A 27,343-nucleotide genomic window follows, 5' to 3' on the forward strand; every position below is an offset into this window, starting at 1 on the left:
CGGGCAGAATGCAAACTGCCCGGGCCTGCTGCGAAAGTGCCTGCAAGGCCTCCCTGAGTAACAGTTGGGGCTGGGAGCTTGGCTGGTGACCTGCGAGTCTCCCACTGCCCCCATCGCTCGCCAGCGGCCGCTGGACAAGCGGCTGACAGTCCCCTGAGGCGCCTGCGACCAGCGGAGTCAGGGGAAGCCCGGATGGCATCTCAGCTGCAATCCAACATGCACATTAGCAAATAAATCATCCAAATAAAAAGGTATAACGGTGGTCCAAAGTGGGAAAATTCTCTAGCCCATCTGACCTTGGACTGGAGCACTCCCAAAACAGTCCCTACGGGCGGACTGAGTTTTCAAACTGAGTATGCAGAGGTAAAGGGAGGCGTGGTCAACAGAAAAACATCACTCAGTCCAAGGGCAGATAGGCTGGGTTAACCCATGCTTGGACTCTCCGAGCAGTGCACTGGAGAACTCTGAACTGTTCTACTATTCTGTAGCTTTTGTACCCCAAACAATTCTATCTTATTCCTTGGCAAAGATGTTTACTTTTTGGTCAATCTAGTACTCTCCAATACAAATGTCTAGCATATAATATCCCAAATAATTAGTGTTGTTAAGAGGTAAGCAGATAAGTGCCTAAAATAAGTAATTTTTAAACTACTCCGGTTTAGCCAAGTTTCAATTCTTCAAATAATTTATATATATTTTTTGCCTTGGGTGCCAAAAGCACGTGCGCACACTCACATGCCCACCCCATAATTTAATGCTTCCCATGTGTTGTGCCCCATGCGCATGTGCGCGTGACCCCCCCGCTTCCCCGTGCATGCATGCATGGCTTTTTTGGAGCCTGCGGAGGCTTTCTAGGAGCCTGGGAAAGCCTCTGAAGAGTGAAAAATGGCCAAAAATAGCTGACAGGGCAACATCTTGTGTGCCCTCAGAAATGGTACTGCGTGCTACCTGTGGGACGCGGGCCATAGTTAGTCATCATGGCTTTGGAGAATGTGACAGAAACCCTTGGTCATGGATCTGAACTAAGATTAGGAATACACCTAGAATCCTCATCCATTGATGAATCTAAATTATCAGCTGATCAGGATTTGTAGGTGTATTACTAATGGTTTCGTCTATTTCTGCTTCAGATATGGAGGGGAGTGATTCTTGCTTTGCTTCTTGAATAACTGAAATTATTTCCAAGAATCTTACATGATTTTTTGGGGGTCAAAATTTGATAAATGGGTAAATAAACCTGGATTATCAATATATCTGTATAACCTACAGATATATTTTTTAAAAAAATGCTTATTAAATCAACACTTTGATGCTTGGCACTGACTATCCTGTTTCTTGATTAAGAAAGGCAACCTACAATTTGTAATAGATTTGATACAACAAGAGTGGAATAAAGTTCAAGTATTAGGATTGCTGTGCAATAATTATCTCATCCCTTGGTCTTTTTTATTCTTATATATAGCCACTTTCAGCCCGCATTGCAAAGGCGCTTCAATACGCATAACCCCTTTGTAGCATCACATAAATATCAAACAAAAAACCAATGGAAAGCTTGTCACTTTAGAGTTTACATTCTATCTTCAGAAGCTTCATAAGTTAACTTTCAATAATCCATTGTGAATGGTCACACTTCAGTTGGAAAGTACTTAAATTGTTATGTCATTTCTAAACTCAGGTCTACTATTCCGGCTGTTTAACTGGAGACGACTGTAATTTCATTCTTAATTTTCAGATACCCGTATTTTTTGGCATATACAATGCACCTTTTTCACTCAAAAAAGAGGCTGAAAATCTGGGTGTGTCTTATATACTGAATACAGCATTTTTTGCCTCCCCAAACCCCACCCCCTTCACCAAAATGGCCTTGCATAGCATCTAGGAAGCTTTTAGAGTGCTCCTGGGGGTTGGGGAGGGCAGTAATGAGTGAATAACGAGCTGAAGTTTGCTCAGTTTTGCCCCTCCCCTGTAGGAGGCTTATAGGATAGCCTCCTAAAGGCCATTTGTGCCTCTTTTTTTTTTACAAAAAACAGGCCCGTTTTCAATGGCCCTTTTTGGGAGGTCTGCAGTTTTTTTTAATTTGCCTCTTCAAAATCTTGGTACTTTATCCTGGGCCCATAGCTTCTTGATTGGAAATTATTCTATGAAAGTGTGTAAAAATGCCTAAGATCCATCTACTTTGGTTTGCTTCAGTGTTTAATGCACAGCATTATATGTAATGATATCAGAACTTGTGTTTCCCTAAACCAGAAGCTGAAACATCCCTTCTATATTTGATGGCTAATTATTAAAAAATCTATTAACTTCATAATTAAGCAGTTCAGAGGAATACAGCCTACATACCTTATCCATAATGAAGGTTATTAAAAGATTAGACTCATGGTTTCAGCTGTTAATTGGCATAGCATTTATTTATACATATTTCCCTTGAGGGAAAGAAAATACATTAATTACCATCAGACTATATCTCTTAGGTTGACCTGAGCAAGTCAAATACATATAAAGGGCCAACTATGGAAACTTGCAGTTCTCTTGTGACTGTTGTGATGTAAAGAAGCTCATGCCCCTCTTTGCCTGCCTCTTTTTTTCTTTACTCAAAATGAATCCTCCTGAAATTTCATGCCTCAAAGAGACCAATGTATAAGAATTCATGTTCCAAAGCACTGTTCAGATCACAGAATTTAAATTGCATATTAATTTGCAGGTGAGGAAAACGGCCTTCATTTCCATGCTTTTTATGAAATGATTTTTCAAGCCAAATGACTTGATATATATTTGTATCTATTTCACAATTAAACCTGTATTTATAAACAGGGTGCTTGTCTGATAATGTACTGATTAAACAGATTTAGATACATTAGAAACTTATACATATACTATAGTAAGTTTGCAAACAAGCCAGCTGAAACCAACTCCAAGGCATTGGTCAACTACCTGTTGGGAACTGGGTTGTGCAAGTGAGTGAAGCTTCATCAGTGCATGGGTGGTATTACGTAGAATGCAAAACCATTTCCCTCCTGCTGATCTGTGGAAGTTTTTTTTCCTGCGGTGCCCAAAGGTTAGGGGGTTTCTGTTTTAAAAGATAGCTAATGTTGCGCTGAGAGTGGGATCAGACGATCACATTTCAGCAATAGCTGAAGAGTAAAATAATGGAAATATGATTACCAAACAGATGGAATATGGGAAACAGAAATGTCATTACCATGTCTTTGAAAATAATAGTGATAGGAAGGGAAAAAATTAAAATAGGGATAGAAATAAAAGGGGAAATATAGTATATGTATATCAATATATTAAGATATATGAAAGAGTAAGAGGAAAGTTTAGAACTGAAGGGTGATAGTAAAAGATATGGGCAAATAATATGAAATAATGAAAATGAAATGTAATAACTATGCTTGTTTGTACTGAAATGTATGATACCCAGTTATCACATTACTCATGCAGGGATATATATATAAACAATATAAAATAAAAAAGAATAACTCCATGAACTCAAAGCCCCCAAATCTGAAGGCTCACACTGCTTCCCAGGACTGCATTGCCAACTTTGACACACTCAGCCAGCTGAGCTCCTGAAAATAAATAAATAAAAAAAACAAGTGTCAAAATCCAGAATAATTAATGTGCTGTGAAGTAAATCTATATGCACCCCATATTATGTTGACTTTAATTCCCAGAAAGCAATGGCTACAGTGGTGGGGACTGACCAAGAAAGGTCGTAATGGTCCATCGTTCTTGCTACAATATGGTCTACATAGAAAGAAATGCTCCTTACTATTACTCATATGGCCAATACCAAAATATATATTAAACCCAAAGTAGAAGGGGATTTAATATATGATATAGCCTTAAGAGAAACGAAGTAGTCCATACACCGAGAAACCAAGAAACAGTCAACAGGGAACTATGTACATTTAGTGCTATCAAATCTGGGCTGCAAAATTTCACAAGCGCACTATAGCATCTTCAATTTCTCTTTGCATCCATGTCCCAGAGGTGCTTTTTCAAATGACAACTGGACTTCCTTTGTTTTTCCTTGAAGTTGTTTTCCTTCTCATTCAGGCAGCTTCTTCAGTTCTTGGACGAGAAGCAAAATGTCTTCAAGGAAAAACAAAAAAGTTGCCTTTTGAAAAAGCACTTTTGCGACACTAGACATTTTCCAGTCATGGATGTTTTCTGGATTTTTTTTCCAAATCAGATCTAATAGTCTCAATTAGGAGATGTTCAATAAGAAAGCAGATGAAGATTTGATGAATGAATAAAGGTGGTTCTTTGTCTGAGCTCTTTAATCCAGAAGACAGCAAGCAGCTATTCAAGATAACACAGATTTATATATTAAGTTTATCAATGGAACTCAAAGTAGTTTATATCATATACCCTTGATTACCTGACCTGCACAACAATTATCCTATAAAATTAGATTAAGATGAGCATAAGCGATAGTTCTAAACCATCTTGTGAGCTTTCAGAACTGAAGATGGACTTGAGTCTGGATGTCGTGGTCCTATTCTAGCATTAGAACCATTAAATCCTAGCGACTGAAATTGGGACAGGGCCCAAAGCTTAATCAATATAAAAAACTAAAAAAACCCCAGTAAGCTATTTAATCAGGCAGAAAGAAACTTCATTAACTACATACTATTCTCTTAGGAAAAAAAGATATGGACTTGTAAAGATAAAGTAAATATACAGGAATAAATAAAATTAATGGACTCTACCACTGGAATATATTCACCAAAGTGTCATCCCCATAAGACTCTGTGGACATATCCATATATTTTTCTTGGCAATAGTTTAGAACCGCCCTGACATTCTCTTCTCTTGGGGTAGGTTTTTGACTTCCAGTATGATTAGCAAACCTAGCTGCTTCTCATTCAAATAGAAACCAGGTCTTATATTGCTTAGTTTTCTTCATGGTTGCCCAAAGTAGGCCAAGTGGTGCCACAAGCCACTGTTTCTTATCTCCGAATTGGCTCCTCTCTTACCTGTCCATGGTATCTCACCTGCATTCACTTTGAGCCAACAAACAGCTTTTCCTTCCAGCAGCTCCCACTCATCTTTCTGCTCTGCAGCTTTCAAATGAAGCCAGAGAACAGCCAGCACTGTTGCCCATATATCTGGGGTCACCTGAAAACAATGGTGGGAAAAAGACACAGAATGAGCCTAACATATTATTCCTAAGCAGGTATGCATAATGTTTGGCCAAATGATGTTTAGTAACTATTTAATAGCTAAATGCTATTGCAAGTGAAGGCTGTTGTGCAGAATACAGACGAGTGTGTTGAAGAAGGCAATGGATACCATATTATTCATTGATAATAGTTAAATTCCCTATTTTGCATTGTGTGATGGTCAAGGCTGCCTCCTCTCCAGCACTGTTTTTTTGGCAGTTACATTCTATGTCCTACCATGGAGAAATCTTTGCTTGATCATCTGAATACTCTATTTCAGGAATGTCAAACTCAATTTCAATGTGGGACGCATCGGGGTTGGGTTTGACCTCAGAGAGCCAGGGATGGGTGTGGCCATGGTGGGCATGGCCAGCTCAACATAACTCGTGTTGGGGGCATCTGTGGTGGCCAAGTGCTAAGGCAGGACTTCCCTGAGATCATCCTTCACTCTCATAACCTTCCTTCCTTCTCTTCCTTTCTTCTTCCTTCCCCTCTTTCCTTATTTTTCCTTCCTTGGTCTTTTACCATCTTTCTTTTTCTTTCCTTTCCCTTTCTTCTTTTATTTTTTGTTTATTTTGATAGTCCTCTGCCAGAAAAAATGGAGCCTGGGGTCCCCCATGCTCTCTTTTTGGCAGCAATGGCCTCCTGCAGCCTCCTGGGATCTGTTTTCACTGGTATAGGGCTGCAGGAGGCTGGTCCTTTGCTGTTTCCAAGATGGCCCCATGGGCTGGATCTAAGCACCCTGCAGGCCAGATCTGGCCTCCAGGCTTATATTTGACACCCCTGCTCTATATTATGTGTGAAAACTTGAAGTTAAGATGCTACAGGCTTTAGAGGAAGAGACTGCATAAGATATTTCTGCCCTTCCAGTCCCCATCATGGCAAAATCAGTGATTAAATGGAGAGCAAGCATGCATTAGCTTGCCGTCCCACCTATTTTGACACCTCCCATCTTCACAAGAATGCTGTTTTACACTCTATCAATGCCATGATGTTTTTAGTAACAGTCATCTTAGTTCAGATTTTGTCATTTAATGTCTTCCAGATCTTTTCAATCACAGTGCATCTGGAGGGTTCTAGAACGCATAACATAACCCTAATCTTATATTCCATTCCTCCAAACAATATAGCCTTTTCTAATCATAAAAAGCATTCTTGCAAACAAATGAATCCCATCTGCAGTAAATGCCATAAGATCTCTACAGACTTACATGGGCTGGTGCTGTGCCTGAGATCACAGCCTCATTCAGGCCTAGTATGATGGCTAGGGCAGACCCATGAGGCCAGGAGCCATCTGCATTTTGCAGGGATACCAACTTCAAAAGGGGAGATTCTTCCTCCTCAAGTCCTGGATCTTGAGCTATCAATATCAATATCAAAGCACATTGAGAATCCATCAAGATTTATACAATATTTACCTTCCATTTCCTCTTGGCTGATTTCTTAATACCGAACATGGCGTTTAAACTGAACTGAGCAATTCTAGCTCAAAATATAGAGGCAAAAACCAAAAGTTTTGGAGGTAAATATACTTTTGACACAACCTTGGGAGTGTCTTTTTTAGGTCTAGGAACCAGAGGTGAGTTGTTCCTGGCTCAGTCGAACCGGTAGTGGCAGTGGCGAGAGACTCTGCATGCGCAGAAGTGTTGTGCATGCACGAGCATGAACAAACTGGTAGTAAACCAGTTAGGAACGCACCACTGTTAAGAGCTACATTTATCTATAATATATCTTTCTAAATCCATTTAATTTTATCACAATAGCTTAGTCAAGTGAAGCAATGCCTAAACAAATTTATCTGATAAATGGAAGAACTTTCATTAGGTATGAGCATAAATGTTTACTTAATAAAATATTAATCTAGACTACCTGTGACTGAAACATTACATTTCTAGTTTATTAATCTGAGTTGGAACCTTGGGATAAGATACTTTCTATTTGATATTTGGTTACTAACATGGAATTTTGAAGAGATTTAAAAACAAGATTTTTGGAGCCAATTTCTAGATTTCACAATTATCTGGTACATCAAACAAACTGTTTCTATGCTCTATAGAACAAAAACAGGATGTAACCACATACAGAGAGCTTCTTAATATAGAAAGAGGTGTACCACAGTTAAAGCCTTTGAATGTACTAAAAGAGGAAAGGGTAATCCAAACCTGCTTTCAGTATGGACAGCTAAAGGCTAGATGGAAAAAAGACCAGAAAATTGGTATTATGCAAAATGAGGGTAATTTGGTAAAATAAATTAGGGACCAGAGTCAAATGCATTTAAAAAGATTGTATAATATATTGATAGAAAGAGATTCTGAAACAGAGCTAGTTAAAGACTGTATGATAAAATGGGCACAAAACTTTGAAGAACCAATAATGATGGAAACATGGGAAAAGATTTGGGTATTAAATGTAAAATTTGCGCGAGCTCAAGAGAGAGATTTTTTATAAGATGTTTTATAGATGGCATTTAGATCCCAAAAAATTAGCTTGTATGTATCCGAATTTACAATCTAAATGCTGGAGATGTAATTGTGCTGATGCTACATATTATTATATATGGTGGACTTGTAAAAAAGTCAAAGCATTTTGGATAAAAATATGGTGGATTATTCAAAATATTCTTAAAAAGAGGATAAAGTTTACTCCTCAGTTATTCTTGTTAGGTATAATTACAGATTGTATAGCTATAGAGACTAATTTGATTCTGAATTTAACAACGGCATCAAGATTGCTGGTGGCACAGTACTGGAAGAAGGAAGAATTACCTACTATTCAAGAATGCACTTTAAAAGTAACAAACCTAGAAGAGATAGCTAAAATATCAGCATACTTGAAGGGCCATTCAGATGAGAAATATAAGTTGGAATGGAGAAGATGGACTGATTATATTCAAAATAAATATGGGACTAAGACATTTCAGTTAGCTTATGAATGAATGAACAAGGACTGTTACAATTTATCTAAAGTTAGCTTTACAATAGGGGAGTTATATAAGTGTACAAGTATAAGTGAAAGGTATGATGCGAAAGTTAGTTAGTTTATTTTAGTGTATGATTGTTAAATGTTTATACCCTGTATTTTGCTCTGGGAGGTTGGGGGGGGGAGGGTGGGAGGGGATGTGGGATTGGGGTGGAGGGAGGGAAGGGGAAGGGTATACAATTGTAAAATTTATTAAAACTCCTTAATAAAAAAAACAACCTGTTTCACCCCCTCTTTGTTGTTCCCCCCCCAATTTCTTAATTTTAACTACAAGTAGTTCTTGGCTTACAACCACATTTTTGTCATCATTTTTAATTGAATGACCTTCAGAGCAACTTCAGAGAAGAGATGTTGGGAATCACAAATTGCAGGTATCCCCTACAGTTTTTCTATTCTCACAAGATCGAAAATTCTGGAATCCTTTTCATGATGCATTTTAAAAAGGGGTGGGGGCTTTGACTGCCACTTTGACTATTTTGACCCCCTGACACTTCTGTTGTGGTTGACAGATTCATCCTTTTCTTAGATTTTCTGATTAAGCAGGATGAAATACGCAATATAATCCAAACCAAACACATAGGAGGCGGCAAGCGTGGTCACCTCATGGTTGCTGCTATGTTGCAATATTTTCAGGGAAGGCTTATTTTCAGGGGGAAGGGCTTATTTTAGCGCATGCGCTCAAAAGCAGATTGCGCTTATTATCCAGGGAGGTCTAAACATCCAGGGCTGTTTTTCGAGCAAAGCGCATGGGCAGAAGGCTGGGTGCATGCGTGGACAGGATGCATGCAAGCAAAGGTCGACAGTTCATATCCTGAGCGTCATGTAACGGAGTGAGCTTCCATTACTTGTCTCAGCTTCTGCCAACCTAGCAGTTTGAAAGCATGTAAAAATGCAAGTAGAAAAATAGGGACCACCTTTGGTGGGAAGCTAACTGTCTTCCGTGTGCCTTTGGTGCTTAGTTGTGCCGGTCACATGACCACTGAGACATCTTCTGACAAGATAGGCTCTCCGGCTTTGAGACAGAGATGAGCACCGCCCCCTAGAGTCAGGAATGACTAGCACATATGTATGAGGAGAACCTTTAGTTTTACGGAAGGTAAGTGAAAACCACCCCTGTCTCGATGGTCTAAATTTCAGCAGATATAGGGTGATTCAGTGGAGAAGTCTGAAGTTGGAATACTAATACTAAACTCACAAAGAATTATTGACAACCTGGATTATTACAGTATATTACAAACTGATCTTAGTCTAAAGATTTCAAAACTTATTTGAAACAACAATGGGCAATCTGCATTCCTCCAAATCCTATGTTGCATTGGGACCTCCACAAGGAAGGGGGTAAAATAAATAAAAATAGTGGCTATAAACATGTGATTGAAGCTTCATCCTTTTCATGATGCATTTTAAAAAGGGGTGGGGACTTTGACTGCCACTTTGACTATTTTGACTCCCTGACACTTCTGTTGGGGTTGACAGATTCATCCTTTTCTTAGATTTTCTGATTAAGCAGGATGAAATACGCAATATAATCCAAACCAAACACATAGATACAATATCCATTGTTTGCTTTGTACATTGACTGACAGGAATTACCTGTCCACTTTCGTGGTCTGATCTTGGAGGCTGGTAGAAAATCACAGCTGTCTTCCTCAAGTTCACCATCTTCACAATCATCTTAGAGGAAAAAATAAGATAAACACTCTTACAGGAGAAACCAAAGTCCTCAAGACTAATTTTTCCTTCTCTTTCTGTCCATCTATTCCTCCTTGAGTCCGGATGCAGAGGTGGTATTCTATCGGATAAGACTGGTTTGCCTGAACCAATAGAGGAAATTGTGCCCACCCACCACTCACCTGCCCTGGCTCTTTTTTGTCCTACCGTGTTTCCCCAAAAATAAGACAGGGTCTTATTTTCTTTTGACCCTCAAAATAAGCATTTGGCTTTATTTTGGGGGTGCAGGAGGCGGCAAGCGTGGTCACCTCATGGTTGCTGCTATGTTGCAATATTTTCAGGGAGGGCTTATTTTCAGGGGAAGGGCTTATTTTAGCGCATGCGCTCAAAAGCAGATTGCGCTTATTATCCAGGGAGGTCTAAACATCCAGGGCTGTTTTTCGAGCAAAGCACATGGGCAGAAGGCTGGGTGCATGCGTGGACAGGATGCATGCAAGCAAAGGTCGACAGTTCATATCCTGAGCGTCATGTAACGGAGTGAGCTTCCATTACTTGTCTCAGCTTCTGCCAACCTAGCAGTTTGAAAGCATGTAAAAATGCAAGTAGAAAAATAGGGACCACCTTTGGTGGGAAGCTAACTGTCTTCCGTGTGCCTTTGGTGCTTAGTTGTGCCAGTCACATGACCACTGAGACATCTTCTGACAAGATAGGCTCTCCGGCTTTGAGACAGAGATGAGCACCGCCCCCTAGAGTCAGGAATGACTAGCACATATGTATGAGGAGAACCTTTAGTTTTACGGAAGGTAAGTGAAAACCACCCCTGTCTGAATGGTCTAAATTTCAGCAGTTATAGGGTGATTCAGGTGAGAAGTCTGAAGTTGGAATACTAATACTAAACGCACAAAGAATTATTGACAACCTGGATTATTACAGTATATTACAAACTGATCTTAGTCTAAAGATTTCAAAACTTATTTGAAACAACAATGGGCAATCTGCATTCCTCCAAATCCTATGTTGCATTGGGACCTCCACAAGGAAGGGGGTAAAATAAATAAAAATAGTGGCTATAAACATGTGATTGAAGCTTCATCCTTTTCATGATGCATTTTAAAAAGGGGTGGGGACTTTGACTGCCACTTTGACTATTTTGACCCCCTGACACTTCTGTTGGGGTTGACAGATTCATCCTTTTCTTAGATTTTCTGATTAAGCAGGATGAAATACGCAATATAATCCAAACCAAACACATAGATACAATATCCATTGTTTGCTTTGTACATTGACTGACAGGAATTACCTAGCTTGCACTTTCGTGGTCTGATCTTGCGGGCGAGTAAAATCACAGTCGTTGTCTTCATCACTACTGCATGGACATGCATCTCCTAACATAGGTACACCATCTTCAAAATCATCTTAGAGGAAAAAATAAGATAAACACTCTTACAGGAGAAACCAAAGTCCTCAAGACTAATTTTTCCTTCTCTTTCTGTCCATCTATTCCTCCTTGAGTCCGGATGCAGAGGTGGTATTCTACCGGATAAGACTGGTTTGCCTGAACCAATAGAGGAAATCATGCCCACCCACCACTCACCTGCCCTGGCTCTTTTTTGTCCTACCATGTTTCCCCAAAAATAAGACAGGGTCTTATTTTCTTTTGACCCTCAAAATAAGCAGAGATGAGCACCGCCCCCTAGAGTCAGGAATGACTAGCACATATGTATGAGGAGAACCTTTAGTTTTACGGAAGGTAAGTGAAAACCACCCCTGTCTCGATGGTCTAAATTTCAGCAGATATAGGGTGATTCAGGTGAGAAGTCTGAAGTTGGAATACTAATACTAAACTCACAAAGAATTATTGATAACCTGGATTATTACATTATATTACAAACTGATCTTAGTCTAAAGATTTCAAAACTTATTTGAAACAACAATGGGCAATCTGCATTCCTCCAAATCCTATGTTGCATTGGGACCTCCACAAGGAAGGGGGTAAAATAAATAAAAATAGTGGCTATAAACATGTGATTGAAGCTTCATCCTTTTCATGATGCATTTTAAAAAGGGGTGGGGCCTTTGATTCCATGGCTGTGACTGCCACTTTGACTATTTTGACCCCCTGACACTTGTGTTGTGGTCGACAGATTCATCCTTTTCTTAGATTTTCTGATTAAGCAGGATGAAATATGCAAGTCACTGCAGAAGTACTAAAATAATAGCAAAAATCAAGGGACTAGGAAAAAAAAAGCTGTAACAGATTTTGTAGGTACTTACCTTCATCGCTTGTAGATTGTTGGAAGCATGCTGCAAAACAGGATTTGTTATTTTGCTAAACTGATATGTAATGCTTAATAAACTAGCAGCCACATTTTTGTGAGCACTACTTTCCAAGCTATCTCCACCCTATGTAAAATGAATTTCAATAGGCTAGCTGAGAAATGCCAGTAGAATATACATTATGTGTCTTGTATGCATTATTTAGCTCTTCTTCCAGTGCATCACTAATCAATTATTGCAGTTCTCATCTACCCTCCCTCCAATTTAATAAGATTATTGCTCAATTTTGCCCTTTCCGCTTTAAAGGAAATTTGCAGGAATGCCTGTTGATTGTGGTTAAAAAAAGGAAACTGCCTGCAAGGTGAAATAGAAAATGTTCAATGAACTATTATTTTTCTTTCAGGATTACAAGATTACTTTACTGAAGGAAAGAAGATATGCTCTGAAGCAGAGATGGGGAACAATGGTCCCTTTATGACTTGCGGACATCAACTCCTACGGCTGGCTCAGGAATTCTGGGAGTTGAAGTCCACAAGTCATAAAAAGGCCATTGTAAGGAATTGTTTTTCAATTCTGGCAGCTTTAAGATATGTGGACTGCAGAACTCCCCAGATAGGATATTGCTGGAGTTGAAATTGACACATCTTAAAGTTGCCAAAGTTGAGAAAAACCTACACTAAAGTATAACTTACTCTTTATAATCAACCATTCTCTGAATAGCAGATTTATAGAACTTATAATTACTAACTATAAAAGTTCCTGTTTCATATCCCTATCGCCATGTCATGATACTTTATATTTTGTTATCCTCAACTTCAAAATAAGACTTTCAGAGGAACAAATGTTAGGCATTGTCCTCAAGGTCCAATTTTGGACTCTTAACAGTTGTTTCCCACCACAATTCTGCCAGCCTCTTAAAATAAGAGGTTACAACATAACCCCAAACAATCTCAGGCAAATAATATTCTACACTTATTTATTGCATTTATTGATATGAATGAATGCATCCCATGTTTGATATCCATATAGAATATAAAAGAAATTAATGAGAACAGTATTTCTTTGATTTCCACAATGACCAACATGAATTACCTAGTCCGGAAGGAGAGGGAAAACGTTGACCAAATCTTGTAGTTTGTGATGCCATTGAAAAGCAGGATAAGCTGCATCGCTGCAGGACTGCAGACATTTCAGAGTAAAACAGAACACAGGGAAACATAATTGCAATAGAAATTGTGTTAAGCCAAGCTTAATTTTTCCTTCTCTTTGTGTCCTATTCCTCCATGAACTGCAGATGGACTAAATCAGTATTTCTAAAATGTGTGGACTTGAACTAGTCAGGTGGAAATCTACGTACAGTACCTTAGAGTTACTAAGGTTAAGAAATGCTAGCATAGATCCCAGCAAATGCAGTGTGAGTTACACAGCAACTTTGAGGCTGGAATATGGAAAAATTTCCTGAGAACTACTGGGAGCCTGGATTATCTATCTTACTTCTTAGAATGTCTAGAAACCAGGGGACACGAGTTCCAGTCCCACCTAAAGCCAGTTGGGTGACTTTGGGCCAATTACTTTCTTAGCCCTGGGAAGGAGGCAATGGCAAATAACTTTTGAAACTTTGCGAAGAAAACGATAAGGACTTGAATAGCCAATAGTCAATACTGACACAAAGGCACAAACACATACATGTACTTCTTAGAATGACCCCCGATTGTAGTTCTCTGTAACCTGGGAAAATGGGGAATTCAGCTGTCTTTACATGCTTTATGTGGCATCATTCATAAGGTGACCAGATTTTAACATTGGTAAAGAGGGACACCATTGACCGGGGTGGGGGGTTCTTGATTAATTTTTTTTAAAAAAATCCGGACTTTTTAAAAATTGAACAAATTGTTCAAAAGCAGGATGTCTGGTCACCTTAATTTAGATGCCCCTCAAAGGCAAAACTCAGGGGGCTGAATTCTACAGGGGGAGGAGTAAAGGGGGGGATTTTAAGGGCAGCCCAAAGCACCGTCTGTCTAAATTTGCATCAGGCAGGCAGTAACATTTTTATAGACCATGATCAGAGGAGCAACTGATCCTATGGAGATCAGTCGTAGGACAAATTGTTCAAAAGAGGGACTGTCCCGGCACAAGCGTGACGTCTGGTCACCTTAATCATTCACCATTGCTCAATTCTTGTAAGCCATTAACCATGAAATGCAACCTCAAGTCACTAAAAAGCTGCCCTTGTCCCCTTCCCCAAAATGGAGATAACTTTCCATAAATATTTGCAGCTTCTTACAAAAGAAAGTCAGAAAGATTCCTAGAAATGTAGGATGGAAGGAAAGATGAGATGATCTATTGCAGGGGTATCAAACTGGATTTCTTTGAGGACTGGATCAGCATTGTAGTTCTCCTCCACGGGCTGGCGGGGGGTGGGGGAACAGGGAGCAGGGGGGAGAGATGGGATGGACACCTCTTGCGGCACTCTACCAGACAAAATAGGGTATGTGGGAGGGTGGTGGTGGCGTGCACTGCCCCCACGCTTCAATTTCACCCTCCATGGTCTCCGGCAGCATTCTGTGGGCTGTGAACGAACTGAAAACTGGCCTCCTGAGGAGCCCATTTTCAGCCATCAGAGTGCTGCTGGATGCTGTTTTCGAGCATTTTCGTCGGCAGAGGCACCACGGTCCGGTCCTTTGATATTCCCAGGCTGGCCCTATGGGCCGGATTTAAGCACCCCATGGGCTGGATCTGGCCCACAGGCCTTGAGTGTCACATCCCTGGTCTAATGTAGAAGTCTAGGGGTAATAGCAATAGCACTTAGACTTATACACTGCTTCACAGAGCTTCACAGCCCTCTCTAAGTGGTCTAGAGAGTTAGCATATTGCTCCCAACAATCTGGATGCAGTTTTTAACTGAGTTTTGGCCCATTTTATGACATCTTTTGTCACAGTTAAGTGAATCATGCAGTCATTAAGTGAATCTGGCTTCCCCCATTGATTTTGTTTATCTGAAGCTGGCTGTGAAGGTTACAAATGGTGATCACATGATCCTGGTTCAGTCCAACTGTCATAAATATATGCCAGTTGCCAAGCGCCTGAAGTTTGATTGCATGAACATGGGGATGCTGCAATAGTTATAAGTGTGAAAATTAGTCATATGTCACTTTTTATTCCTATTGTAACTTCAAATGGTCATAAAGAAATGGTTGTGAGTCGCTGACCACCTGTACTGTATTCATTTCTATAATATTACAATCAATAATTCCTATTCAGATATTAAAAAATCCAACACCCTAACAGGAAGGCGGTAGAAAACCAGCAATCCAGCTAGGTCATTGAAAGAATAAGATATTTGGATGATACCTGGCAATCAATAAGAGTGGATACCTGCCACTTGCTCTGCCAACTGCTGGCAGCTAAAACCCAGGGAGCAATGGGGCTTTTTAACTTAAGTTTCCCCTGGCAAGACTCCAGACTATCTGGAGAAACTTAGCTGCAAATCTGACCCCCATTTGTTTCAACGGCCACTCAAGGCCTGGGACTTATCCGCCATCTTTGGCTCCTGACTCACATGAAATCGGGATTTCTCGGTGGAGGAGAGGTCCTTGAATCGGTTTGCCCAGCTCTGTGTTCACACCCACGTAAGCTGTCTGAGAACACACCACCCCAGAGCTCAGGCTTGTCTCTAGTGCCAGAACCCGCTTTTCTTCCATCTTCTCCTTGTCTTCTTCTAATTCCTTCAACAATGCCTGAGCAGCAAGACGGTGAACAGGGAGCCTGCACAGAAAGGGGAGGGATAGGTAGAGAAAGGGCTTCCATTACATCAAAGTCTTAATCGATTCTCAGTTCCTTCTATATTGTGGTTTTGTGCCCAGAGGGTAAGCTGACAGCAAATACAAGAAAAAGTTAATACTTAACTACTTGTTTTGCATTTTAACTCGAGAAGCTGAAAAATCTAGGCTAAAAAGATTTATCCTTGTTATCTCTTCTCTGAAAAGAAAAAAAGCAGAGCCTGAATGTACCCCTGGGTGAGCATTTCTGTAGCTTGGAAGTAACATGTAAGAACACATACGGTTTCTTTTGCATTGCCAAGCTGTTGGGCTTTAGTCAACCAATATCTCCTTAACTATGTTTTTATTCTGAAAACTGCCAGAACTACTATGAATCCAGCCAAATCTCTTGGCTAAGGGATACGAATCCAGAGAGCAAGAGATCACACACACACACACACACACACACACACACACACACATACATCTAAGCAATAAAGCTGATTAAGGTGGTGGCTTCCTACATTCATTTGGCTTAACATACAAAAGACATGCTATCTCCTAGAGGAAATGACTCTGCTAGGTGAAAAGCACCTCTCTCTGAATCAACAAAACAGCTTCATCTTTTTCTTGCTTCATAAGCTACTCCTGGCTGCATCGTGTGTGGAGAGATAGCTGGGAGCAGCTCATGAAGAAACTCTGTGAATCTGAAAAAAGGGGCATCTGCTCAGGATTCAGAGAAATAACTTGAATGTGGTCCCACTGACACACTCATGTGCCTCTTTTAAAGGGTTTGTTCAGGCTTGGGTTCTACCTCGAAGGAAGGGTTCTGGGTTCTACCTTTCTGTCTTCTCAAGTTGGAATGAGAACTTTATTGTTTCTGTCTGAGTCTCATTTTGGAAATTATATCGAACGACGGCTGTCCCTTCCATGGAGCCTGAGGTCTGTATAAAAACAAAAGGAAGGAAGGGGAAAATAAGGGAATGCTTTTCTTCTAAGAATCAGGACATTCTGGGATTAGAGCTGCGAAGGAAGGGCAACTGAGTACCCTTAGCTGAGCCAGTGCAAGGCACCGTCCACCTGACGGAGGATTTCTCAGGTTGGTGGGCCTCAGGTGGATCACTTGCCTGTGGTTGGCCCCGGATCTGGGCATAGATGAGGCAGCGCTGACCTTGGAAAATGACCTGAGGGCCTGACCCCACAAGGTTGGCCTCAAGGCCAGAAGGCAACTCCCAGCTCAGAGAGATCCCCGACACTGCTGGCTGAAGGGCCTTCTTCAGACTTTGCAAAGCCTGCAGGAAACAGGAATTTTATGAAAAAGCAATATAAGATTTCAGGATCCTCTGAGAAATAAAAGACAAAATTTGCTTTGAAAATGTTAAGGTTGTTACAGCTCTAGTTTTCAGCTTTTTATTGTTTTTTAAAAAAGACTGCCTATAAAAACTCAAAAATCATTTTAAATTGAAGAATAGAAGAATCAAGCGGCAGAATTAAATTTGGAATGGTATTGGTTACCTTACTTTTGGTTATCTTACTTTTTAAATGTTTTCACTGATCGAATCTATGCAAACCTTTTGAAATGGATGGATTAAGTTTTCTTCTTCTACCTTCTCCTTGTGACTCTGTAATTTACAGAATAAAGTTTTCCTCTTTTATTGCTGTGGGTATTTTTCTAATTCATCTAAAGATTGGACCTCTTTTTCTAATTTGAAATAAAAAAAATACAAAAAGAAACTCTTTAACAGTGTCTCGCTCTGGGAGGTTTTGTTGACCAGAGTTTTGTGTATTTAAAATGGAACATTTTTTCTTTCTTTCACGAATTGCTTTGACTTGGCGTCACTAGCTTTTACTGCTTGGCTACAGACTGATAAGAGCACACAGATGTCCTTTTGAAGTATATTTTCAACCAGAGAAAGTGAAAATAATGTTCTTTGTGAATCTATGCTTTAATTTTATTAATCTTCCAAGCTAGAGAAGCCGTGTTTGTTAAAATGACACAGCATCAAGAAAAAATAGAGGTCTTAACTTTGCAAAATATATTTTTAGAAATAAAGAAATTATCAAATATAGTAGAGAAAAACTGGAATACCTAGAGCACATAGGAAGAAAATATGATGAAAAAATCAAACATATTCATCAAATGCAAAATGGGGAGATTGAAACTCAAAAAACCGAAGTGGAAAATGAATATAAAGAGACTAAACCTGCTGATATCTATGGTAATTGTTATGTTTCTGAAAATGGAAAGAATGGAATACAGAAAGAGGAATTAAATGGAGAGGAAATTTATTCCAAAGGTCAAGATATAGAAGGAGATAAAATTAAAGAATCTATGGACTTAAAGAAAGAAATTCCATTAGCAAAAGTAATGATAACACAACTGACAATCAAAGACAATCTGAATAAGGAAACAGAAAGAGGGCATCAAGATTATGTGAGAGATCTTATAAGCAAGGAGCTGCTAAGAGAAGTCCATACAAAGTTGATCAAGAAGATGATTAGAGGATTGGTACCACAAATGGCAGAAGATATGAAATTGTTTTGTTATTGGAAAGATACAGGTTGATAGATGGAAGAATATAACTTAAAACTAGTTAAACTTAACGAAATTTAGTGACAATATAGTTAAATAAATAATTGATAATGATAATAATGTATACAATGTGTAGTGTTATGACAGGTAATAATTGGATATGAATATTGAATGGTACCCATGAAAGGAAGATTAGAAATCCTTTTGGATTATATACAAAGGTTAATAAAAAGAACTAAATTAGATACAGTTAAGTTTTGATTATTAGGGGGAAAATGTGATGATACAGGATATAGTCAAATAAAGAAGGAATAATGATGATAACATATATATATATTTATGAGTACAATATAAGGAAACTGAATGTAAATTGCAAACAGTGATTTGTAAAGGAGGATTAGAAAAGTTTGTTATTAAATATTATGGATGTTTAGCTAAAATAGGACATAAGGATTCAGTGTTATTGGAGGATTTCAGAAATAGTAAATGAAATGCCAGTATGTGATTATATACTAAATTTTAGTATGTTTTATGATGAAGGACGTTTAAACAATTATAGTCAAATAAAAATGGAGGTATAAGGGTAAGATTTATAAATATCTGAGTTAAAATACTTGAGCTAATATGAATTATGCTTGATGACTGTGGAAGAGATGCACAAAAGCCTTTTGTAACCAACTGATACACTTTCTACAGAATGTAAAGAAGGAAGATTTTGTGTTGTTTGTTTTGAAAATAAAAAATAAAATAAAATAAACTTCAAAAAAAAATAAACTCATTGCCCTGAGCTCCAAAATTAAAGGAAGGATATAAATCCAATAAACAAACAAACAAGATTAATTATCTTATTCCCGAATGCAGGATATGGCATTGTGCAGTGATGGCAAACCTTTTCGGTTCACCATTGAGTGCCAAAAAGGTTTTATGAAAAAGTTGCACACATTGATGCTCATCAGGATCATGCTCCAGAAAAGCCCAGCTTTTGGTTTATAGCACGCATGAATGCCCGACAATCAGCTGGCTGGTGCACATGCACAGGGTGGTTTTTGGCACTGCTGTGTGCAAGAAGGGATCACGCTCCAGAAAAGCCAAACTTCCGGCTTCTGGCACACATGCGCACCTGACAATCAGCTGGCCGGTGCTCAGGCACGGGCTGATTTTCGGCACTGCCATGCATGCGAAGGACAGCTGATCGTCGCACACGCTTGCACTCCAGAAACCCTGAAGACAAACAGGCAAGCTTATCTCTGCTGTGCCCACGGCTTTCCACTGTTCTCCTTTTCTCTGTCTTCTGTGCAGCTGCACGTCAGGCACTGGATCCAGCTGTTCCTCCTCTTCTTCATCAGCCACCTCCAGACAAAGGGGGCTGTTGACTCTTCATCCGAGGGATGACAGATAACCGAGGCTCCACCTGTCTCTCTCTCTCTCTCTCTCTCTGCCAGCTCCATTCCCTCCTCCCCCACAGAGCTCCCAGGTTGCCCTGATACTGACCCTGACTCCCACACCTCCTCCTCCTCCTCTGATTCGACTGCTGGAGGGGCCGGCAGCCGACAAGCCACAACATAGGCATTATAAATTAAAATAAACAACCGGATTTCTCATTAGTTCTTGTCCGAACCAAAGAACTGCATCTATGTAATGCAGGGGTGTCAAAGTCACATTGTCACCGCAGTGTCACATGATGTATTTTCCTTTGCTAAACCAGGCATGGGCGTGGCCAGCATGTGTGACACATATGGCCTGTGGACTAGGAGTTTGACAGCCCTGATATAAAGTAATTTCCGATGTTCCCTTCCACTTTTTCTCAAAGATATTAAGCTGCTAGAGCTGATATAAACCTACAAATTCAGAGAATGCCAAGGACCCTATAATTCAACCCTCAGCTACAAATGTTCTGTTTTATCAATAACTTTTAAATAATTAAGTGGCCATGTCTATGAAGATTCTCAATCATCAAGGTTACAATTTTCCAACAGGTGCTTTGTTTCCCCTCCCAAAAAGCAACTGGGCTTTGTTCTGTCCTTGAAAACATTTCACTTCTCATCCAAGAAGCTTCTTCAGTTCTGGCAATAAGTGGCAGCTTAAAAGATGCTAAATCCTGTAGCTACATGCCAATGACATACAGCAGAGCTAAAATACATGAACAGGAAAAGACCTCACCTTGGCCTGCATGCGCTCTTTGCCAGTGATGAATTCGGCACTGCCTCCAGCAGCTCGAGCAATGCCTTTGATCAGGGACGTGGAAGCCCCTTCCCCAATGCCAAAGGAGAAGCACCTATTTGGGACCGGGGAGGGGGATAGAAAGAGAAGGGGAGGGGGAGAGAGAGTGGGGGGAAGAAGAGGATAGAAGCTGATGGAAGCCAGAAAAATAAACATCAAGAAAACAATTTATCTTTCTTCGCTTACCTGTGAGAGCCACTATTACGCCTAACTTCACCAATGACCTGATTTGTATTACTCACTTCTCCATCAGTGAACACAAAGATCTGTGAAAATGGAGAGAGACATGAAATCCAACCTGAACCACCAAACTATTTGGAAGCAGGTGAGAAGAAATTTAATAAGAAATTATGGCTAGTTTCAAAGGATGACAGGACTAGAAGACAACAAAGCTCTGTTTAATCAGAACTGATTCTCTATACGGTGGGCACCATTCTTTGTAGAGTGGACTCCTGGCTGTGCACACATTGTTGTTCTGTTGTGTTCTTTCCATCAAATTTGCAGCGCTTCCCTACTGCCTGCTTTAAACTTAATTTTCTCTCTTTTGTTTTATATGTACACTACACACTACCCTTCTCTCTTTATTTAGTGTTCTGTCCAAAGCATTTTTCCTTGTATACAATTTCTTCTGTTTCACCATTCTATCAATCATCATTTAATATTAGCTTTTAACATAAAACTATGTATTTCTAAGGCACTTTTTATTCATTTCCAAAGAACTGTCACATATTCTTTCTTTGGTCCATTTCCCATTTATTCTGCTGGGAGATTAGCCAATCTCCTAATGATATTTTTTATAGTTTATTTTGTATTATTTTTCTGCAATCATTCTATTTTTACTCCAGTTTTCACTTCTTTCCTTTCTTTCCCTTGCCATTTCCCCAAAATTCCTTCTTAACATTACCAAAAAAAAAAAAAAAAAAAGTTTATTCCATTACAGAATGTCTTCTTGTATGGAAGTATGGAATCCTTCACTAAGTCTTTCACTCATTTATTATAAATAATCAAATCCGTCTTGGATTTAGAATTGCTCTTTCATTTCCCTGTATGAGTAGGGTCATAGGTAAAACAATATATAAAAATAAGCAGAGCTTCTAAAAATGGATTAATTGCCTTAACATTGAAACTGAGTTGGAGAAAATCTTGAATATGTCTCTCAGGCTAGACTGAATTAAAAAACTGGCTTCTAGAAGACAAGTCAAGACTTTTTTCAACTCAGTCTCTAGGCTAATTGGCTGAATTTAACCCATGCTTGATTCTCCAAGCAAGCAGTGCACAGGAGAATAAGCAGACCTTTTTTTCTATATAGATAAATCACCAGTCACCACCCATTCATTTTTGGATGCCAATGGATCATGTAAGTGCAAAATATTGCACAATTGTTTCAAAACTCCTACATGATTTTCAAACAGGAAGCTTTGCTCTCAGTTTATCATGCTTTTATCTTTCTTTCTTTTGCATAAATTACTTATTTTGAAAGGAAATTACATAATGAGCATATAAGGTATATATAAAATATCTACAACCTATAGCAAATTCTCCTCATACTTCTGAATGTGAGCATTACTATACCCTTTTATTGTAAATCTTTTTGTGGGTGTGCTTACTCTTGATTCTGTATGAAAGAAAAGATATCCTTGTTATAACTTTAAATACCTGTCGAGACTGTCCTTCAAGGCATGGCTGGCTGTAAATGGCCTTCAGGGGCGCCATAATCTCTGTGCCTCCCAAGTCACAATTCAGCTCCTTCACACGCTGGATAGAAGTACTCATGCTCTCTTGGGTGTACTCCACACTTTGCCTGCAGGTGCCAAAGGATGATGCTCAGCCAAGTTTCCCCAAACTACCCTTCATATACAATACTTCCCATATCCATAAGAATCATGTAATTCCTCTATGCCACTTCAGTGTATTTATGGCTCTCAAATTCAGTACTGGGAACACAAAGGGTATATGTTAACCAGAGGTGGGTTCCTACCAGTTCACAACAGTACGGTAGAACCAGTTCACACACACACACAGACAGACTCACACAGAGAGAGAAAGAGAAAGAGAAAGAAAGGAAGAAAGAAAACAAGAAAAAAGAAAGAAAAAGTGAGAGAGATGAAAGAAAAAAAGGAAAAAGGGAGAGAGAGAGACAAAAGGAAGGAGAGAGAGAGAGAGAGAACACATGGCCGCTCCATGTGTTAGAGCCACTCCCACCAGGTCACATGGCCGGCAAGCCACTCCCACAAAGGAGGCCACACCCACAAAGTAGGTTCAAATTTTTTTTGAAACCCACCACTGATGTTAACCACCACCAAGACCAAAGAAGACAATACCACACTGCATGATCTGGGGTCCAGAATGAGACCTCAAGGTCACATACAGGCTCCCCAAAGCTTTGGTTTTATTCCAAAAAACCTTTCAGCACTTTCCACCCAATTATAACTTTCACTTCACTAGAAGGGGAAATCATTGAATATGAAGGGATAATGAAAAGCTGCATTTATTGTATGTAGGTTTCTTTAGATTTCAATCAAATTTAGCTTCAATCATGGTCAGACCAATTTTTTTGTGCTGACATCCCTTTTAACTTTGTATATTTAAAAAACAAACAAACAAACAATTTTATTTTTCCAGGAATAGTTCATATAAATAAGAACTGGAGAAGTTAAAAGATAAATAGTCTGACAAGAGGCAATTTCTAAAACTTACGGGTAGAATGATTCATAAGTAGAGCCAAAGCCATAGACGTTGAAGTAGCACCCCAGAGGGAGACTCTTTAGCAAGAAAATCAGGGTTTCCTGAGATGGAGCAGAGATAAATAAACATCCTGAGTTAGTTTCTAGGTATATCAAAGTATCCTGTCTACTTTTCTTTAATTTTACAAAATCTGTTATTTTTGCATACTGGATTAGGAGAGATTTAGAAATAGAAGTCACCATTTCAACCTATAAATCCATCCATAAGATACCTTGGCACTCTGAATGCGTGATGGTGACCCAGCATTGTTAGCCACGGTGGTATGCATGCTGCCAGAGCGATCTAGCAGGAAGATTAACTCTCCAACAGCACTTTGATCTGGCTTGACAACTGAGATGTTGGGGTACAGAGTCAGCAGAAGAGCTGTGTCCCCCATCAGCGAACCTATATTTTTGTAGGAGGAAATGACATCAATAAGCATTTTCACTCAAGGCAGGGCTTTTCCAATTCTCAGTAACATTCCATTTCACACACATGATAACCTAATGCCAAAGATGGAGAATTTATGTTCCTTCAGACGCTGCTTCGCTGAGAGGCATGCTAATAGAGAATGGAGAACTGTAGTGCAGAGGCAGAGATTCTTCAACTTTGCTCACCTGGGGCAGCTCCAGACTTCCCAGTCTCTAAAATGGCACTGGTTTTGTGAACATCTTCATAATATACAAGCAGTTCCACATCACGGTCAAACTGGTGCCCTTCAGCCAAGGAGACCTTTGGGAAGATAAGTAAAACCAAAATGCTTGCAGGTTGAAGTTCTAACACTGCTGAAGACTCTAGACCAAGAATGGTGAATCTGTGACATATGTGAAAATGATACGGCAGCATTCACAATAGCAAATTTTCCCCAACCAAAAGCATGTTGTATTTCATTTTCATCGTTATTTGATATTTCTTTATGTAATACATGGCATTGTACGGCTGAACTGCATTTGTTAAAAATAAATGACTGTATAAAGAATTATTTCTCTTTTGATCTGAGCAAGTCTACCTGTGCAGTAGTGTGGTCCTTCGTCATATATTGCAGAGGATTTAGGCTGCATTTTGACTCTACACGGTTGATGCTATAGGGGGACTCCAACCTGGCACTGAGGCTGAGTGTGTAAGGCAGAGCATCTTTGGACACTCGTGGTATCTGCTGGGAAACAGTGCCCCCTTCTGAGCCTGTTAACAGAAAACACACATGAGGCTCTATCTGTAGAAAGTGGGGAGGTTCCCGGGGAATTCCCAGAATCTGGGACAGCCGGTCACCGCCTGAAATGGGAAAGTGGGACTGTGGGGTTATTAGGTAGGACCAAGACAGGTCAGCCCTGTATGGCCACAATCTTCATTCTGATTTTCGATTCCAACAGATGCTTTGCTTGGACTCCAAAGCTACACAGGGAGGGATATGATTACTACTTGACTACCACAGAAAAACCAATGGTAAATCACTCCTGCTAAGAAAAGGAGGAGTACATGAAGCCACAAGGATCCCTGCTCAAATTGGAGGACACGTAATCGTGTCTTAGTCCCCCAGCCTGCAAATCCAGCTTAGTTCCTGAAGATGGTGTGAGAAGAAAATAGGAAGGGAAGAAAATCACTCTATATAAGTATTTCTTTTTAATTTGGAAAGGAAAATAATGGGGTGTGATAGCTGAAAGTCTCCAAGGTCTTTGCACCTTCTTCTACTCATCTGGTGAGGACCATCTTGCAAAAGTCTGGTCTAGTAACTGCACATCATTTTGAACTGTATCCATTAGTAAAAATGAAGAAAATGGTAAAATTAAATGGAAAGGATCAATGGCAGCATGCTATCTACTCAAGCTTACTTTAATAGCTTATCATTTTAATGGCAAACTATACCTGTGTTTGCCCAATGTGACTGAAACCCTGCTAGTTGTACATCCCCAAATAATGTACAGAACATGTCAACTCCTATGTAAGCATCACACCTTATGCTTCCATGTCTCTTACGAGTCCAGCCACCACTATTGGTTTTTAGGATGAAGCTGAGTTAATTGTCCCAGTTCTTGGCACCATTGAGCAGGGAGGGTGGTGAGGGGGGCCATTGGAGGCTTTGCTTTGGGGATTCCATGCTGGACTTGGGAATATAGTTAGTTACCTTCAGGAACATAGCGGGCGTTCAAGACAGCTGGCAGGACAAAACGGACGGCACCATCTGGTTCCACCGCTAGTGCTTGAACGTAGCGCAGTTTCAGTGTGGCTTCCCCACCAGGAGGAAGATTGCCCAGGCTGCATGTGAAAATGTCACTGGCATTTTCTTCTCTCTCAAGCAGGAAAGCCTGGCGGCCTTCGCTCACGGCATCTTGGTATTCTTGTTCTGCCTGTGTTGAAGAAGACGGAGAAAGAAGAAATAACAATACACTGCCTAACTCATAGCAAGGTTTTGGGGGTTTGGGGGTAATTTCATTGGTTTTGCATATTAAGAAAATTAGCAGCACGTTCAGGCAAAGTCAATGATACTTTTATTTTAAAATTCTGGAATGGGAAGAAGTGCAATACATTTGTCTTGCCTTGTTACATCCATTCAATCCTTTAGAACATTTTGTATACAGGTAAGCCTTAAAAACAATAGGAAACTGTAAATAAAAGAAAGAAAATTACAGAAACAATACAAAAGATCATCTTAATGAGTTTTAATAGTCAGGAAACCGTATATTCACCTTCATTTTGAGATATTAATAACAGTTAACAGACACAACTATTCAAGGCACACTATTAACAAATACTGAAAAGTATAAATAAGGATACATCCAAACAATGCATTTTAGTAGTGAAGTAAAGGTAATAGCAATAGCAATAGCAATAACAGTAGACTTATATACCGCTTCATAGGGCTTTCAGCCCTCTCTAAGCGGTTTACAGAGTCAGCATATTGCCCCCAACAACAATCCGGGTCCTCATTTTACCCACCTCGGAAGGATGGAAGGCTGAGTCAACCCTGAGCCGGTGAGATTTGAACCGCTGAACTGCTGATCTAGCAGTCAGCCTGCAGTGCTGCATTTAACCACCGCGCCACCTTGGCTCATAAATGGTATATTCTCAGACAGACTTAATCTCTTAAATTATCTTTTAAATGGTGTTGCTGTGGGAATGACCCAGAGTATGTTTTTTTTTTCCTCTCTTAAATATGTTTTATTTCCATTTCATTTCGTACAGTCACATATATAATGTGCATAACCGGGGCATATAACATTGAACAATAAACACAGCCCTCCCTCTTGTCAACAATACCCCCCAAAATACAAACCCAATATACCACTTCGACCCACCATACACCCTTTCTTTCGCCCCCCTCCAACTTTTGTTCTTCCCTCCAACATTCCCCTCTACCCTACTTCCCCTCCCCCTCTATCACTCCTCTCTCCCAATACACTCCCTCCCTTCCTTCTCATCCTCCCTCCAATCCTCTCTCCCACCCTCTCTACCCCTCTTTCTTCTTTCCCTCTACTCCTCCCTTCGGTGTATTTCTACTATCTATCAATATATTCAGCTTGTCCTATTTTTACACTAAAATTAAAGAGCAACAGTATACCAGTGCAATCATGTTACTTTAAAATCTAACACATACTATATTTCCCCCCTCCCCCCTCCCCCCTAAGACCCCACCTCCCTTCCCCCCCCCGACTTCCCAGAGCCTGTACACGGTATAGCTTTTTAACAAACACAGTCTAAAATATATTAAAACAAAGGAGATTAAAGGAAAAAAAAAGAAAGTCAATAAGATCTCTACGTTGAACTCAGCTTCTTGCTGTTACCCAAACTTTAAGCAGTTTAACTTATTCCTAATCTTAAGCATAGGCTATCTGGAATTTCTTAGTCCCATATTTGTTTTGTGTATAGTCAATCCATTTTTTCCAGTCTCGTTTATATCTCTCATTTGAGTGGTCTTTAAGATATGCTGATATTTTAGCCATCTCGGCTAAGTTTGTAACTTTCAAAGTCCATTCTTGAGTTGTAGGCACGTCTTCCTTCTTCCAGTATTGCGC

At 39.8% G+C, this 27,343-nt stretch overlaps 1 protein-coding gene across 1 annotated transcript in view; it reads right to left on the reverse strand.

Moving 5' to 3' along the window:
• Positions 1-2,380: 2,380 nt before the first annotated feature.
• The window catches only part of LOC116521514 (von Willebrand factor A domain-containing protein 5A-like), a 37,539-nt gene continuing 12,576 nt past the window's right edge, over positions 2,381-27,343 (reverse strand). The window contains exons 4-22 of the mRNA XM_032236177.1: positions 25,456-25,678; positions 24,343-24,515; positions 23,951-24,065; positions 23,566-23,738; positions 23,307-23,395; positions 22,266-22,410; positions 20,796-20,875; positions 20,550-20,664; positions 16,984-17,148; positions 16,697-16,800; positions 15,658-15,863; positions 13,191-13,277; positions 12,096-12,125; positions 11,122-11,236; positions 10,962-11,026; positions 9,744-9,824; positions 6,383-6,531; positions 5,004-5,127; positions 2,381-3,572 (exon numbers count right to left, since the gene is read on the reverse strand). Of these exons, the coding sequence (XP_032092068.1) occupies positions 3,493-3,572; positions 5,004-5,127; positions 6,383-6,531; positions 9,744-9,824; positions 10,962-11,026; positions 11,122-11,236; positions 12,096-12,125; positions 13,191-13,277; positions 15,658-15,863; positions 16,697-16,800; positions 16,984-17,148; positions 20,550-20,664; positions 20,796-20,875; positions 22,266-22,410; positions 23,307-23,395; positions 23,566-23,738; positions 23,951-24,065; positions 24,343-24,515; positions 25,456-25,678 (2,319 nt within the window). The 3' untranslated portion in view covers positions 2,381-3,492. The remainder of the gene's footprint in view (positions 3,573-5,003; positions 5,128-6,382; positions 6,532-9,743; positions 9,825-10,961; positions 11,027-11,121; positions 11,237-12,095; positions 12,126-13,190; positions 13,278-15,657; positions 15,864-16,696; positions 16,801-16,983; positions 17,149-20,549; positions 20,665-20,795; positions 20,876-22,265; positions 22,411-23,306; positions 23,396-23,565; positions 23,739-23,950; positions 24,066-24,342; positions 24,516-25,455; positions 25,679-27,343) is intronic.

Source organism: Thamnophis elegans, chromosome Z (genome assembly GCF_009769535.1).
Source record: "Thamnophis elegans isolate rThaEle1 chromosome Z, rThaEle1.pri, whole genome shotgun sequence".
Classification (NCBI taxonomy): Eukaryota; Metazoa; Chordata; class Lepidosauria; order Squamata; family Colubridae; genus Thamnophis; species Thamnophis elegans.